Source organism: Caretta caretta, chromosome 19 (assembly GCF_965140235.1).
Source record: "Caretta caretta isolate rCarCar2 chromosome 19, rCarCar1.hap1, whole genome shotgun sequence".
In the NCBI taxonomy this organism is placed as follows: Eukaryota; Metazoa; Chordata; order Testudines; family Cheloniidae; genus Caretta; species Caretta caretta.
Genome location: NC_134224.1, coordinates 10446671 through 10463361, shown reverse-complemented (window position 1 = coordinate 10463361; position 16691 = coordinate 10446671). Strand labels below are relative to the sequence as shown.

At 49.3% G+C, this 16691-nt stretch overlaps 1 protein-coding gene across 1 annotated transcript; it reads left to right on the top strand.

The window, feature by feature from the left end:
- Positions 1-1170: 1170 nt before the first annotated feature.
- Positions 1171-14893, top strand: KDF1 (keratinocyte differentiation factor 1). Its single transcript, XM_048826083.2, has 4 exons — positions 1171-1249; positions 5588-6705; positions 8011-8085; positions 8693-14893. The coding sequence occupies exons 2-4, from the start codon at positions 5607-5609 to the stop codon at positions 8773-8775; spliced, it is 1257 nt and encodes a 418-aa protein (XP_048682040.1). The 5' UTR covers positions 1171-1249; positions 5588-5606; the 3' UTR covers positions 8776-14893.
- The last annotated feature ends 1798 nt before the right edge of the window (positions 14894-16691 follow it).

The window sequence follows — 16691 nt, the reverse complement described above, 5'->3', positions numbered from 1 at the left end:
CCGCCTCAAGATCTCAAAGCCTGTTACAAATCTTAATTAATTAAGCTTCCCCGTAAGGTGGTCAGTATCATTATCCCCATTTCAGGGATAGGTAAACTGAGGCATAGAGCGGGGATGTGGGTTGCCCAAGCCCACACAAGAGATTAGAGTCAGGTGTAGAACCCAGGAGTCCTGACTCACTCCCCTGCAATAACCATTAGGCCAGACTCCGTTTTGCACGCATGGTCTGTACATCCAATAGTTTCAGTGTTCAGATACTAACTATAGGGGAGTCCCGGCTGAGGCCTTGTGAAGCCTGGTACTTGGGGGAGCAGTAGGACTCAGGGGAAGAGCTCCGGAACTGGGGGTCAGTGGGTGAAGGGATCTCGGGGTGGGGGGTAATTCCTGGAGGGGAGTCAGTAGCTGCAGAAATTGGGGGGAAGGGTGAGAGGAGGGTTTGGTGGACACTCCTTGGAGGGGGGCAGGAGCAATGATTGGGAGGAGTCAGTCCCGGTTGGGGTCCTAGGGGGTGTCAGTGTCTGGGCGGAGTTGGGGGGTGTGTCAGTCCCATTTGAGGGTCCCCAGGGGTGTCAGTGTCTGGGGGGGATCAGTCCCTGTTAAGGATCCCAGGGGGTGTCAGTGTTTGGGGGGGGTCAGTCCCAGTTGGGGGTCCCGGGGGTGTCAGTGTCTGGGGGGAGTCAGTCCTGTTTGGGGTTCCCGGGGGTGTCAGTGTCTGGGGGAGTCAGTCCCGGTTAGGGGTCCCAGCGGGTGTCAGTGTCTGGGGGGGTCACTCCCGTTTGGGGATCCCGATGGGGGTCAGTGTCTGGGACGAATGGGGGGGGAGGTCACTCCCGTTTGGGGATCCCGATGGGGGTCAGTGTCTGGGAGGAATGGGGGGGTCAGTCCCGGTTAGGGGTCCTGGGGGTGTTAGTGTCTGGGGGGGCCACTCCCGTTTGGGGGTCCCGGGGGTGTCAGTGTCTGGGGGGGTCAGTCCCAGAGCGGGAAGAAATCAGTGGCTGGGGATCCCGGGGTCCGTGGCTGGGAGGGTCCGGCCCGGAGAAGCGGGAGGTCCCCGGCGGGGCGGGGGCGAGAGGCTGGGTGCAGGGCCCAGGAGCTCAGTCCCTGGGCCCTCGTCCGCAGGGGGGTGGGGGGAGGAGCTTCGCCTCTTCGAGAAGCGTGTCCCGAGCGGCAGCCCGTAGCGACGGGTCACATGGTCTCACCTGGCTCAGGTGAGGGAGGGGCCGGACGCCGTTCACCTGGCTCGGCACAGGTAACTCCAGGGCCGGGCCTGGCCAGCGACCCCCCCACGGCGGGAGGGGGCCCGCTTGGGGAGCCCCCCCCCGCGTCCGGGGGGAGCAGGCCCCGCCCTGCCCAGGTCGCTCCCCCCCGACACACTGCGGGGGGGCGGGCCCCGCCCCTGCCCGGCTCTGGGCGCCCCAGACCCACCTCAGAGACCCCGCCGGCGGGGGCCGCCCCGGGGGACCGTTCAGACCCCGCGCGGGGGGAGCGGGGCCCTTGGAGCCGGGGCGGGGTTCTCCCGCCTCTGCTCGGTGGCTAGGGGGTTGTGTGCCGCGGGCAGCGGTTGGGTGTCGTGTGCGGGCCCCTGGGGAGATCGTAGGCATCGTGCGCAGCCCCGCAGGGGTCCGCGGACAGGAGGGTGTAACCCACCGGCCTCGTGAGATCCAAAGCCGCGGATTCCTCGCTGCCTTGGGGCAGGGGGAGCTCTCCTTCCCCCTCCCCACGGAATCGGTCTCCGCTCCTTGTGACAGCCCTTCTCCAACATCCCCCCCCCCCCCACACACACACACACCCCACACCCCCCAGCAGGCTGCCTGTTTGATGGTGTGACATTCACCCAAGCACTCTGTGTCCCCCTCCCTGCCTCCCCCAGCCTGCTCGCTCTGGGGGCGGGGGGGACACGCATGTTGTGCTCCCTGTGTGTTGCTGGGCTTGGGAGGGTCCTGGGCTCCATGTGGGATGACAGATCTGGTGTGTGTGTTCAAGAAATGTGATCAGCTTTCTAGGGAGCGTGTGATTGACTGGAACCACAAACGCCAGTGCAGCCGTTGCCACTTCATGTCCTGTCCTCTGAAAGAGCTGCTGCGGACCCAGTACCTACAGTGCCATCGTTACACTAGATGCACGTCTGTTACTCTTCCTTTGGAAAATATTTTTAGTTAAGTTTTTAAAAAGTAGCAGTGTGCTGTGTTGTTGGGAACGCCCAAGGTGTTTGTGTCAGAGGTAGATGTACCTCCGTTTATGTGAAAATAACTTTGTCTGTAGTCGCAAAAAGACAAGGAGGACTTGCGGCACCTTAGAGACTAACCAATTTATTTGAGCATAAGCTTTCGTGAGCTACAGCTCACTGCATCTGTAGCTCACGAAAGCTTATGCTCAAATAAATTAGTTAGTCTCTAAGGTGCCACAAGTCCTCCTTTTCTTTTTGCGACTACAGACTAACACGGCTGCTACTCTGAAATTTGTCTGTAGTGAATCTTCAGGAGAATGAACAGTTTATTATGATTTGTACAACAGTGGTGTCTAGGATCGCCAACTGAGATTGGCAACTCCATTGTGCTAATGTACAAACGTATAGTGAGAGGCGAGCTTTTGATCTAAATAGACAAGACAGATGTGAGGTGGGAGGGGAAACTAAGGCACAGCAGCAAAGTGACTTGCCCCAGATTGCCCAGCAAATAAGTGGTAGAGCGGGGAATAGAACCTGGATGTCCTGAGGCGCAATCTACTGTCAGCAAAACCACTGTAAGGCAGGTTTGAACCCTGGCAGCAGTGTGGTTTTTGAAGAAACTGTAAAAGCTATTGAGGGTTGTGTGTGTTTGGATGCAGGTCACATTAGAAATCAAGAAAGGATTAAATTTGAAATACAGCAGTTTGGATGTTCTGAAAGGCCCCCTTTTATCCAGTGTTTCCAAATCCTCCAGAACTAGATAGGGATGAGTCAAAGCTGTGGCCAGCCTGGTTATTGGCTTACTGGTTTTGATAATTCAGCTAAAATAACAAGGAGTCCGGTGGCACCTTAAAGACTAACCGATTTATTTGGCATAAGCTTTCCTGGGTAAAAAACCACTTCTTCAGATGCATGCAACTGAAGAAGTGGTTTTCTACCCATGAAAACTTATGCCCAAATAGTCTTTAAGGTGCCACCAGACTCCTTGTTGTTTTTGTGGATACAGACTAACACTGCGACCCCTTAATACTTGATAATTCAGCTCGTTCTTATAACTGATTTTGAAGGAGATTTCCTCTCCCTCTCAACAAGGAAGATCTTAAACCCTGGATAATTGAAGTTCCAACTACTCACAAATACCATTCTTCTGAAATGGATGCTTAACCTCTTTAGAAGGATCTTGTTGGTTCAAATAAGATTGATGCTTGAGGAGGAAGAAGGCTACCAACTTCATTGTCAGTGTCAATTTGGCAAGTGGGTTTTAACCCAAATATTTATTTGCCATTGTTATGCAGCTGGTTACAATTTAGCATCTGGGCTTACGGTCAAAGGGAACACGTCTTTGGAATCCTGGTAGTTGGGCTTTGACTGTAGTTTGATATCTGTGTTGGTTGAGAAGTCTTTATAGTCTTAAACTTGTGATCTTGTGGTGAATACAGTGTGCAGCTGTGATCTAATGGATTGAGCACAGGATGTGAGCAGGAGATAGGTTCTATCCCTGACACTGTATTTTGCACAACCTTAGATAAGTCATTTAACTGCTGTGCCTCAGATATTTTTTCTTCTACAGTGGCAATAATACCCACTTTATAAGACACTTTGAAACCTCAGGATACTAAGCGCTATATAAATGACCATTACTTTATGGGCTTTGGATATATGTCATTCTTTTAACATGACCTCTGTATTATGACTAATCTGTCTTCCTGCTGACCGGTAATGGCTCTCCACTTGGAGAATTTGATCAGCTCAGATGGGTTTTTTGGTGCATGAAAACTTGATGAAATTGAGCAAAAGCTGATGGCCTGACTCAACAGTGCCGAGCACCCACAGCTCCCGGTGAAGGCAATGCGAGCTGGGGGTGCTTATCCTCTTTTTCAGAAGGTGCTATCTGAGTTTTTATATTTAAAATGTCTAGGAGTCAGGGAAGGGGAACTCTCAGGGTGTGTGTTAATCTTATAAAATACATAGGTGAGACCAGATGGCCTGAAGAAGAGCTCTGTGTCGCTCAAAAGCACGTCTCTTTCACCAACAGAAGGTGGTCCAGTAAAAGATACTGCCTCACTCACCTTGTCTCTTTTATATCCTGGGACCAACCCAGCTACAACACTGCAAGATACATAAGTATCAGCCAAGGCTAATGAAGCCAAAATGTCCATGGAAAACAGTGGCACGGAGGCTAGGGAAGCTTATCCCCAATGTATAAATATCTGCCAAGCACTCCCAGTCCCCATGTCAGTTACTTTGGCAGGGCTACTTTTAAAAAGTGGCAGTGGTCGCCCTAGTTAGGGTAGGAGTAGAGAGGTTATATTACCTTTGTATTTGACACTGGTGTGACCACTGTTGGAATACTGTGTCCAGTTCTGGTGTCTACATTATAAGAAGGATGTTGATACATAATACAGAGGGTTCTGAAGAGATCTGCAAAAATGATTAAAGGATTGAAAAGCATGCCTTATAGCGATAGACTCATGGAGCTCAATCTCTTTAGCTTAACAAAGAGAAGACTAAGGGGTGACTTGATCCCAATACCTATAAGTACCTATATACGGAGCAAATATTTGATATTAGAATCATAGAAATGTAGGGCTAGAAGGGACCTTGAGGGGCCATCAAGTCCATCCCCCTGCACTGAGGAAGGACCAAGTAAACCTAGTCCATCCCTGACAGGTGTTTGTCCAACTCATTTTTAAAAGCTTCCAAAGATGAGGGGAGGGATAGCTCAGTGGCTCGAGCATTGGCCTGCTAAACCCAGGGACCACCCGCCTTCTGAACAACTTCAGAGTCTGAATCTCCTTCCATTTATGCTGGGGAAGCATCTTCTGAAGGTTATAGTGACTCTGATGCTGCTAAAAGTAGCATTTTAAAAAATAAGTGGCTTTTCTGACTTCCTGCTTCCTTTGGAAGGCACTTAAAACTCGATGTTTAAAGCACTAGTAAAAGTACTGCAGGGAACATTGCCCTGGTCAGGGATTGGGCAGTGGTTCTCAAACTTCATTGCACCATGACCCCGTTCTGACAACAAAAATTACTACATGACCCCAGGAGAGGGGACCGAAGCCTGAGCCTGCCTGAGTCTCACTGCCTAGGGTGGTAGGGTCAAAGCCTGAGGGCTTCAGCCCTTGGTGGGGGGCCTGTAACCTGAGCCCTGTCTCCACAGGCCGAAGCCTGAGCCTTGCCGCCCAGGGCTTGAAGCCCTCAGGCTTCAGCTTTAGCCCCAGACCCCAGCAAGTCTAATGCCAGCCCTGGTGACCCCATTAAAACAGGTCACAACCCACTATGGGGTCCACACCCACAGTTTGAGAACCACTGGGCTAGATGATCCAGGTGTCGTCCTTCTCTGATGATTCTTAGACGCTGGCTGGAGACAAAGTTACTGTGACAATGGCTCTAAATTTGACATGAGACCTTGTTCTTCAGGTGCCTGAGGTGGTGAGCCATGCTGGGCAGGAGAACAAGACACCCCCAAGAAATAATCAGCAAGCACCGGATGAACCTATCCCACCAGGATGCTGTGCCCCAAAGGATCAACCCATCCAAAGAGTGTGACATCAGCCTGGAGGTGTTTAGCAAATCCACACCTGAACTCAAACAGAGCCGCAAGCTGGCACAGCAAGCACGGGACAGGAGAGCCCGCAAAGCTGACCTCAAAGACTCCAACGGGAGGGAGGCAGAAACAATTACCTTTATTTCTGGCACAGCAGAGGCTCCCCAGACCCAGAGCTTGTGCTGTCTTTCTTTGTCTCAGGCCTGGAACGCCTCCAAGGCTGTTCTCTGCTGTATAGTGGCCTGTGGGGGCTGCTTTAAGAATTGCAGCATTCACATCCCCTGCATGGGTCACACGGAGACTTCAACTGATGATGGAAGAAACAGAGAGCAAAATGGACGTGTGCCTAGCAACAGCCCTGCCAACATCTCCCCTGTTGAAAAGAATGGGAACCAGATCAAAAAGAATACCATGGGGAGCAGCTTCAGCTACCCAGATGTGAAACTGAAGGGGATCCCTGTCTATCCGAACCGGAGCCCTGGCAACCATACAGATGCAGATTCGTGCTACAAAGAGCCCCTGCCAGAGAAGACCTTCAGAAACAGCATAGAAAAGCCACCACTCCCCAGCAGCCACCGGAGCTCGGAGGAGTATTATTCCTTCCATGAGTCTGATCTGGATCTCAGTGAGTTGAGCAGCTCTATGTCTAGCAAAGAGATTGATGTCTTGATCTTCAAGAAACTGACAGAGCTCTTCAGCGTCCACCAGATTGATGAGCTGGCCAAGTGCACATCAGACACAGTCTTCCTGGAGAAGACCAACAAGATCTCAGACCTGATTAATAGCATCACTCAGGACTACAACCTGGATGAGCAGGATGCTGAGTGCAGGCTAGTCCGTGGCATTATACGCATCAGCACCCGGAAGAGCAGGGTCCGGCCCCCCATTTCCATTCCTGCCACCAAGAGCCACGAGGAGAAGATGAGCAGAGGAAACCCACCGGACAGCGGCAATGAAACCATGCTGGAGTCCCTAATCCCCAGCCAAGACGGTATGTGCAAGTCTCTTGTCCACACTAGCTTTGCAGCTCAGCTCCCTGTGTTTGAGAGCTGGGTTCACCTTGGGATATGGAAACCCTGGTCTTGTGAGGCTCCTACTTTGGAGTTTGCAGGGAGTGGAGTTGGAAACTGAACTGTAGCATCAAGGTTATTTTCCTGAGTTAGGGGGATCCTTATTCCCCTTCTAAATTCTGAAGATAGCCACTTAATACTGTCCAAGTCCCTGAGAACCCACTTTGCAGCTAGTATCCTTCTTGATAACTCACCATACTTTACTCTGCCAGAGGGGTTTGTGCTCCGTGATATAAGGGGCTGGCGATGCTGGTTCTGTGCTAGTCCTGGCTCTCCTCCCTAACCCCATCTTAGGAAGCAAGGCCATGAGTCAAACTCAGGTCACTGGGATGATCAGATCCGGCACATGCCAGAGCACTTCCACTAAGGCTAGTAAGCTGGCCTTCTTAATTAAGCTTGGCCAATGTTGTTCTTGGATAATGTTCACCTCCTGACGCTTTCTTCCCCGTGTCTCATTCTCAAGCCAAAGGAATCTCAGTTTTTCTGCCCGTAGCATGAAGGAACTTTCCCAATCTAGTAACAAATCTGAAACAATTGTTTATCAACAGTCTTGGAAAACTGGCTGGGTGTGTGTGGTGGGGTTTCACCATGTTAATTTTCTAATCTTTCATTCCATTTCCGGAAAGCCTTTCCTTCCCCCACTCTCCTCCTTAACTTAGAGTCCAGTAACGTAACAGTATACACTTCCAGACTTCTGAACTGCACATTGAGGCCGGTCACTAGCTTGTCCCCTATCGTTCTTCTCTTAGGTGTTAGTTACCTGCAAGTATCTCAAGTGCTGCCTAACCCTAAAAGAAAAGGGGGAGCTGCTGACAGAGTGGGAGGGCCTCTTTCTTTGGAATGTGCACCCCCTGTCCAAGTACCTGAAACTGCTCACCTCCAGGACATGCCACAAGGCGCGCTGTCTTAGGGCTCTTGAAGAAGCAAATATTGTTGGATGTGATGGGGAAGAAGTAAGACTATTCTATTTTTGGGCTCGCTGGTTACTTAGTTATAGGGTTGCTGTTGCTTTATTGTATTTCAATAGTTGTCAGAGGCACAAGAATGTTTCTTAAACCTAAAGAATAAAGAAGTAGTGAGCTTAGTCCTGATACTCAGCTGGATACATGCAAATGATATTGGCTGTTGGGAGAGAACTTTATATGTTGCTGGCAGGTTTGTCTGCTCATGGCACCATATACACCTTCAGTCTCTCCCCTCTCAGCACTTCTGAATTCTCTTTCCAGATTTGGCTGTGCAGATATCAGAGGAAACCACAGCAGATGTGATAGCCAGGAACATGAGGCGGTTCAGCGCTGCAGGTAACACCTCTGTCTCTGTCATAGTGAGAAAGCAAAGGCTACAGCTCTTCCAGCTTCCATTGTGACTTTGGGATGCGGCACTTGTTGAATAGAGGCCATTTCCTTCATTGGGAGGACCCAGGCTAGTACGTATGTACGTACACGCACACTCTTTTCTCCTGGGGCCTGAGACCAAGCCTGAGGGTTTTCAGTCCCCAAACCTCTTGACAAAGTTTGAAGGGAAGTGAAAGCATAGTTAGGATGGGATTTTGACTTCAGCCTGAGGGTAACTTACAGTGAAGTGAAGCAGCGGGGGCGAATTATTTACCAGCAGATGCCTTGGGCTCTGTTCCTCTCCCATATTGCTTTTAATGTTTTGCATCAGAGAGCAGCCGTAGGCTGAGCTGCTAGTTCCCCTGTGTGTGTGAAGTGACAGGATCTCTTCTGAAAGTTGCCTCTGATACTCTGGGCTGTTCCCTGCCTGAGGGCGTCAGCTGCTTTCTCTTCCCTCACCATAGGTAAGCCCCTTCATGGCAGCTGTATCTGTGTAGCTCCTGAGGATTTTGCTGCTGCAGTCTGTGCCATTTTATTTGAACTTATTTCCCCCCCCCCCTTTTTTTTTTCCAAGGGTCTCCAATGAGCAGAGCTTCCTCCTACCAGGACACAGAGACTGATTCGTCTGGAGCACCGCTGCTTCAGGTTTACTGTTAGAATAATGGACCAAGGCAGGACTCTGTGGCGGGAGAGGTCGCTGGGCCTTACAGCAAACAGAGTTCCTCATCTCTTTTCATATAGAACATGCTATGCCACTTTATTTTCTTCAGTTCTCTTTTTCCCTTGTTAAAGTTCAACTTGCCCCTCAATCTGTGGGGTGCATTGGATTATTTTTCTGTGTGTGGGGGATCATAACAGAACCTTGAGGAAATGGACCATGAATCTAGTGAACTTATTCAGACAGTGGGATGTGAGTTCTGGGAACAGAAGATGGACAAGGGGATACTGACAAACGGAATATGTTCTGCCTTTGTGGGAACTTCCACTCTTGGAGTGCAGTTTTAGTACCCAATCAGACATCCAGCTGTTGCCCAGCTCCAAGAGTCAGCTGTACAGCTTTTGCCCTTCTGGTACTGTAGATGTTAATGTATGTTGTGTAGCTTTGTTGATGATAGGAATGTCTTTACATTTGTAGCAATTCTGTTGAGGTGAACTCCAAGGCTGTGAGAACACCTGTTTAAGATCCCAGATGTCTACTTACCGTTGCTGGCCTTGATTGTCCCAGAGGCTGAGTCCTCTAGGCACAGTAGCCAGACAAGCTTTCTTGACAAAGTGCCTTACACCTGTCCTGGAGGGACCACCTCAGAAAAGAGAGGGTAGTTCAGCCTTCAGGGTTCGTTTAATCCTTGGCCTCTTTGTAGTGGGTGCCAACAAAGCAACCAAGCCATTTAATGCTAACTACAATGTGGACAACTTGTTGACGAGACTAACTGGACTGCGACCCAACTCTTGTCTCTCAGGTTATCATGCAACCATTGAGTAACAACTTTAAATCACTGCCAGTCTGGTGAGAACCACTGACATGAGGTATTAAATAGACAAAGGTGTTGATTTATAACTCATTTGCCAATCAGCTTTTCCCTCACTCACCTGCCAAGGCTTACATAGCCCTTGGTGCTCATGTGAACTGCTGGAGAAAGCCCTGACCTTGGGTCTTAGCAGGTAAGTGAAAGACCAGACTTTTTTTAAAATTACAAATCAGTCCTCCCTGTAACTCTGCCTGTGTGTTTGGGATCTTAAATGCTCCTTAGAAATGCTCCCTGGAAAACTTTGCTGTTGCCTTTAAAGGGAGGGAGAAGGGCTTTTTGGGGGAACTCTCCATGAAGTATATGTAGGGAACTGATTATTGCTGTGTAAATGTGACTCTCACCCCCCTTCGCACAGGGGTGTTCAGTGTGCTCAGCCTCTTTCCTAGAAGCTGTGGCCACCCTAAAGGCACCAAACTGGGTGACCTTGAGGGCTGCAGCTTTGCAGAAGCCTGAGGCCTGCACCTCATTGGCATCTCCACTGGCTCGTTATCAGAAAGTAAACACACCCAGCTGTGAGATTTGTTTATACACCTCGGTGCCTTAGCAGGGGAATAGGAAATGCTCGTTGGTGGAATTAACCAGCAGTGAAACCGGTGTCCAGTGTTGCTAGAGACAGACAGTGGCAAAGGTGGGCTCTTGCCCTGGTGTATGCCGCACTTCTGTGCTTCAGCAAAGGAAAGGGGTCTTGAGCTTGTAGGTTGGGACTCTAGAGCCTGTGTTTGCCTCCTGTGCTTTTCAGCTTTTTGTAGCTTTTGGTTCCTCACTTCACTAAGTAGGGCTTATGTAGCTGCCAGTTGTGGACAGAACCCCTTTGAAACATACCATTCACCTGAGCCACATTTAAGTCCCACTCAGACCTACTTGCTGTTCTTGTAAATTACTTGCTTTTAAAAAATACAGATTCAATCATATCACTTGAAACATCAGAAACACTGGCTCATGCATCAGTGTTGACTCGGCAATGATATTTAGGCTAAATAACTGATCCCACATCACTTCGAAGCTTCTTCCACATTTGCCTGTGTTTTCTTGTGGCGCTGTGTTCCACGTTTGGGCCTTTGGCGGGCTCAGAGGGATGGTCTGGCAATGCGGGGGCCACTGAAGTTTTGGTGAGTTCGATTGTATTTCCTTAGGCTTTGTTTTTAAAGCAATGAAATGTAAATTTGAAAAAGCCCTCCCACTTGTTCATGTGAGGACCTGACTCCTGGCAAACAGAGACTGACTGTAAATACGTAATATTTTACATACTACATTTGATGGGCCTTGCTGACTCTTGGCTTCTGAACTAGTTTGTAAATATGTATTTGGATAAGTTTGCTTTTTTAAATGCACATTTACATGACAACGTAGCCTGGCGCCTACTGCTGGAACAAACTGGTTCCATATAGCACCTATGATGAGGCAGTTTCAGGAAGAGCTGCCAATGGCTGCTGCCCAGATGCAACAGCAGACTTTTACAACTGTTTATACAGCCATTTATGCCAATGGTGCCTGACAATGTATGCGTCTTAAAACTCCGAGTGAAAAAACCAGTGGGTGTTAGAGGTGTAAAACAATTCCTGAAACTGGCAAACCTGTTGTATGTTATGTTGGACTCCGTCTTTCTGTTTTTTGTTTTTTTAATTGCTCCCTATTTAATTATGCTTTTAAATTTCAGCCTGAAGCAGATTTTAAGCACATCCTTTGCTGAAGGGTCTGGGAGAGAAGGGCGTGTGTAGTGCCCTGCAGCTGGCAGACAGCAATGGTCCAGCTAGAAGTTTCTCTTGTGGTTGACCATTGTGTTAATGACAGATTTCAGAGTAACAGCCGTGTTAGTCTGTATTCGCAAAAAGAAAAGGAGTACTTGTGGCACCTTAGAGACTAACCAATTGTGTTAAGTCTGTATATCTTTTTTCCCCGGTTGATTTAATGCAGCCTGGTGTCTGGGGAGCAATGAGGGTCTGTGTAAATAAAGTAGCCTCTTGGGAGCTGTCTGTGTGCAGGGAAATGTGTGTGGGGGAGTTAATAAAGGGAAGACACTGTCAATGACAATTCTACAGAACTGAGGCCAATCTTCTCTACAGTGTCTCTCTTCTCCCCCCCATCCCCAAATCTTGTACTCATTTAATCCATCTGGAGGAGCCACACCCTCATGAAGCGGGGGGGGGGGGTTGTCAGAGCTTTTTGTTCTCCTGACCCTCTGACTTGAAGGACCAGTTTTGCCTTTTTAAAGTCAGTTACTCATCTAGTAGCTAGTTTGCAAAGTCCTGCTCCTGCACCTGCTGTCGCGCTCCTTTTTTGGGGTGGGGAGGGGATGGGAAGGAGATGGTCAATCAAAGGAACTCCCATGTCTCTCTAGCCTTGTCATTAGACGAGGGAGTGTGGCTGCTTGTAGGGTAACTACCTTGTCATACACTTTTTCAAAGGTATGGGGGTGTGGTAAGAATTGGTGCCAGACCCTTCTTTCTCCTCTTTGCAAGACACTTCCTAGTGGCAGTGGGGCTCCATTGAGACCCGATTGTTGGATTGGAAGGTGGTTGGTTTGGGGAGAGGGAGGGATTTAAATCCCCCTTGTTAGGTCAGGGGTTGCTAGGAGCCTTTCAGTCTGATCTGAAATCTGGAGCTTTCTACATCTAAGTTGCCATTTGAATGGTGCTGCAGGCAGTAATGATTGAAAACTCCCCACTGTTGCATGGCTGGTGTGAAACAAGCTGGTTGGTGTCAAGCCAGTGATTCCCAGCACAACCCCTGTTCCATTTGGGAGCTACGGTTCTCTGTCTAGAGAGGCAAAAGATTGAGACCAAACTCCCCACTTACTCTGCAGACCTCCATGTGGAGGTCCAGGGAAAGACGTTTGGACTGCATTTACCCGTTGGGCTAAGTAGACATCAGACTGTAGTCCTGTCAAGCTGCCATCTTCCACCAGCACTAAATATCCAGTCAGACCCCTGCAGGGAGACAGCCTTCCTTTTTAATGTTCTTTATTTTCATTTTAAAAATATGAAGGGAGGAAAAAATCCTTGCTCTAGGCTGGAAGGGATCTGCCAGGGAAGAACCTTTGCTTGTGAACAGAGCTGTTTTATTGGTGAACCAGGGCAACAGGTATATAGAACTAATACGGCCAGCTCCACTTAAGTGGCAGTAACTTAAGCTGCCTTTCAGCCAGCTTTCTGAATAGCTGCCTCATCCGGGTCCTGCAACTGGGCTCTGGCCACAGAATGTCTTCTCCACTATCCCAGTCTGTTTCGAAGCAGCTTTGGAAGAGGGCCCGACAGCTTGCAGCCAGCTAATCACAGGGCAGCCCCCTCACAAAAAGCCACTCTAGGATGCGCCACTTACTCTTTTCCAGCTGCTTTATGGGACCCAAGTAGGTTTCCCTTCTGTTTGGCCAGCTTCCTGTTTGGGGTTAGCTTATTTTGAATTAGTGGTGGGGAACGGCTGATGACCACAGAATTGCTCTGTTGTTTTGTACTGGTGATCAGGCATATTTTCGACACACCAGGCCATCCTAAAAGCTGTGACTCAAGTTATTACTTATTTGTACTGCAGCCGTGACTAGAGGCCTCACCCACAATTGGGAGCCCATCAAGTTACCCACTTTGTACACACATGGTGAGACATGTCCCGGCCCCCAAAGAGCCATGTAATCATACCGAGCTGGCCCTTGGTTCCAAACCCTCATTAATTGCTGTTCTCAGAATATTTCTAGGGAGTAACTAGGATGTCTTCTGCCACCTTAGACTGCTTAAAATAAAGATCTGACAATGCATCCATCTCACTTCTTGGTTCCTTGTAGAATAGCAGTGAAAGTGCTTTAAATTCTCACTCCTGAGCCTGGGTGTCACTTTGTTTCTTGACTGCTGTGTTCTCCCCATTCATGCCTGGGTGTTGAATGAATTTGCAACATCTTTTTGCTACTGGAAGAGTTGTCATGTTTGTCAGTCCAGCAGTTTCTTAGCCTGTGTCTACACTACACAGCTTTTAGCATAGCTGCTGTTTGTTGCCTTTTCTGCTGACAAAAACTTCCACCCCCAACGAGCGGCATTTGCCGGCAGCTCTCCTGCTGACAACACGCAGTTCACGCTGACGCTTGTCGAGGCAGAACTTTTGTCTTTTAGGGTTGTTGTGGTTTTTTTTAACACTTCTAAAAGACAAAAGTTTTGTCATTCACTTGTCAGTGTAGACCTAACCTTAGTTGCTGTATCTGGATCCACTCTGGGTTTCAGTATTGGGCGTGGTACTGAATGGGGCAAGTGATCTTTTGGGAAGAATATGGTGACTAGGGAACTAGTGCCATAACACTAAAAGAGACCAAGAGCTGAGCAACACAGGAGGACAGGGATTTTTAGGCAGACTGGTTTTAACATACATTTACCTCCAATGTCTAAATGAACACCTGTGAGAGAGGATTTCCCCCCTCCCACCGCTCAGTTGAGAGCGCACAAACCTTCAATTTATGGGTGTTTCCTTAAAAGAGAGTCTGATTCATGATGAATCTACGTGTCAGTACTATCTCATTGTCTCACACCTGTTAGTTACATAAATATCTGTGGATTTAACCCGAAGCAGTCTTCATGATGAACATGCAGCTAAAATCAGCAGGAGCAGGACTGAGGTACGTTGGGAAACCACCTGTGAATTTACTTCCTTTTGGGAACTTGAGTCAGCATCTTTATTTCACTGTTGACGTCTTTGATTTTTTTGGTTAAGATTTTCAGTGAAATAAATAGCAAGTCTCTACTGAGCATGTGTCTTAATCACCATTGGAAAACCACCTAATGGTGCTCTTCAGAGATTTTATGATCTGTCACATGACTATGCCCCTTAGCAGAAATCCAGGACCATGCAGGTCATTGACCTGAGCAACCATGGTCCTATTGGAAAACCCGGGAAGTGGGTGGGCGCAAGCCCATGGTAGCACCTTCATCCTGGCTGTGTTTCTCTGCATACATATGAATCTAGAACATCCTTGTGCAAAAATCAACTCTATATGCACAGACCCCTGCTTTCAAACCCCTTGGCAGTGATTGTTTTATTTTGTTAAAGTTAGCAAAAAGCGATTGATCTTCCTGTGAATGAACAGACTCTGGTTAGGTTTGGCAATTTTGATTGTATTCCTGGAGGTTTCATCACATGACATCTTTAATTCCTAGAGACTCTGGGACAATTCTGGAGGGTTAGCAACCCTAACTCTGGTCTGTGTTTTTTTTAATTACTGTTTGGAGCATGCAAAGAAAAGCAAATAAACACCATGTTCCTCTCACCTACCCACCTCTTGAAAATGACTGAATGGTTTCTTTCCATGTGGTCAAAAAGTGATGTTGGAAAATGGACTGTTCTACCTTGATCCTTTCCCAGCCCAGTCCGTATTAGCTTCCTCCCTTAAAGTGAGAGCTGCAGCCTCTGTTCAAACTAAAAAGCAGTGATTTTAAATGCCTAGTACTTGTTCTTTCTCCTGCAAGGCTTTGCTACTGAATAGTTTGTTTGTAAAATAGTACCACAGCCTGGTTTGCTTCTCGTACTGTTTAAACATGTAGCTTAAAAAGCTACACAGAGGCTGGTGTTAGAAAAAGGAAAGTGGGAGGGGGAGAGAATTGTATTTCAGCTTGGAAACACCTCTACAAAGAGTCTTCAGGGCTTTGCCTAAATATGTGGGAAGGGAAGAGCTGAGGCCCCCTGAGGATATGTCTACACTGCAGCTGAGAGTGAGCCTCCCAGCCCAGGCAGCCAGATTCAAGCAGGGCCTGAGCTAGCCTGGATGTTGCAGCTTGGGCTGGAGTTCAGGCTCTGAAGCTTAGGAAGTCAAGTGGGCTTGAGAGCCAGAGCCCCACTGTATACATGACAACTGTTAGGATGCTAGCTCGAGCCCTGCTAGTAAGTGTCTCTACCAGGGCTGGGAGCCTTGCTCCCAGCTGCAGTGTAGACAAAGCCAAAGAGGTGCATGATAAATTGCTGACCTAAGGAACCATTGTTGAACCCAAAGGCTCGAGTAGATCTTTCGTGGGTGTTGGGCTGCTTCTGTTGTTCCTGCTCTTGTCTGTCACCTATGCACAGTGCAGAGCTAGCTCCCCTGTCTGCTCCCTGTAGAGTTCTATTGCGTGGAGGCATGCTTGCCTTCGGCAACTCCAGCTCCTGTCACAGGATGATTGATTTTGTTGTGCTTCCTGCATGCAGTTTGAGTGTCCACAGCAGGGCAGTGAGCCTGGGGACATTGCCCCTATCTTGAAAACCACCTTTCAAGTTAAACCTGCTTGGGAATGGTGACTAGTATTAACATACTTGTGTGCTGAATTCTCCTTTCTTTGCCAAGGGGTGGCAGCACTGACCCGCATGATTGACTGCTTTTGTAGCAAAGCAGTTAAAAGCAGTGGATGAGCTGCCAAAATCTTAACAACCGGTTCCCTATAAAAAGTTCTGATTTAAGGGATGTACCTCTGTCCTGCCCCCTCCTGCCTCCCTAGGCCCGTTCTCCATCCCAGGTGCCTGCTGGTGGTGCAGGAGTCCCACCACCCCCTGTTCCACCCCTTCCCCAAATCCCTGGCCCCACCTCCTCCCCCAGGCATGCCACATTTCCTCCCCCCCCCCATTGCTTCCTACGGCTTCCCCCTGCAACCTCCCGCCGTAGCTCACCTCCGCTCCCCCTACCACCCCGCTGCTCCGCTTCTCCCCCCGTCCCTCCCAGGCGTGGGAGAGGCAGAGTGGAAGTGAGCGAGGGTTGCGGGGGAGCACAGGAAGTAGGGGGGGGTAGAGGAACCGCTCCCCACCCCAGCTCTCTTCCACTCCACCACTGCCGCCTCCCACAACTGAGCCGCAGCTCGGCTTCTCCCTCCCTCCCAGGCTTGCCGCGCCAAACAGCTGTTTGGAGAAGCGGAGCGGCGGCGGTGCGCTCAGGAGAGGAGGCGGAGCAGAGGTGAGCTGGGGCACATTTCCAGGGGCAGCATGGCACCGGAATGCCACCCCTAGAAATGTGCCACCCCAAGCACCTGCTTGTTTTGCTGCTGCCTAGAGCCAGCCCTGTCTCCAACAGCCCCCTTCTATAGCCCTACCCCGTGCACCCTCCCTAGC

Bases quoted from the DNA above. Each gene is read 5' to 3' on its own strand.
- KDF1 (XM_048826083.2), top strand. From the start codon at position 5,607: ATGCTGGGCAGGAGAACAAGACACCCCCAAGAAATAATCAGCAAGCAC. The intron at 6,706-8,010 runs GTATGTGCAAGT...TTCTCTTTCCAG, and splicing joins CCTAATCCCCAGCCAAGACG to ATTTGGCTGTGCAGATATCA. The intron at 8,086-8,692 runs GTAACACCTCTG...TTTTTTTCCAAG, and splicing joins GAGGCGGTTCAGCGCTGCAG to GGTCTCCAATGAGCAGAGCT.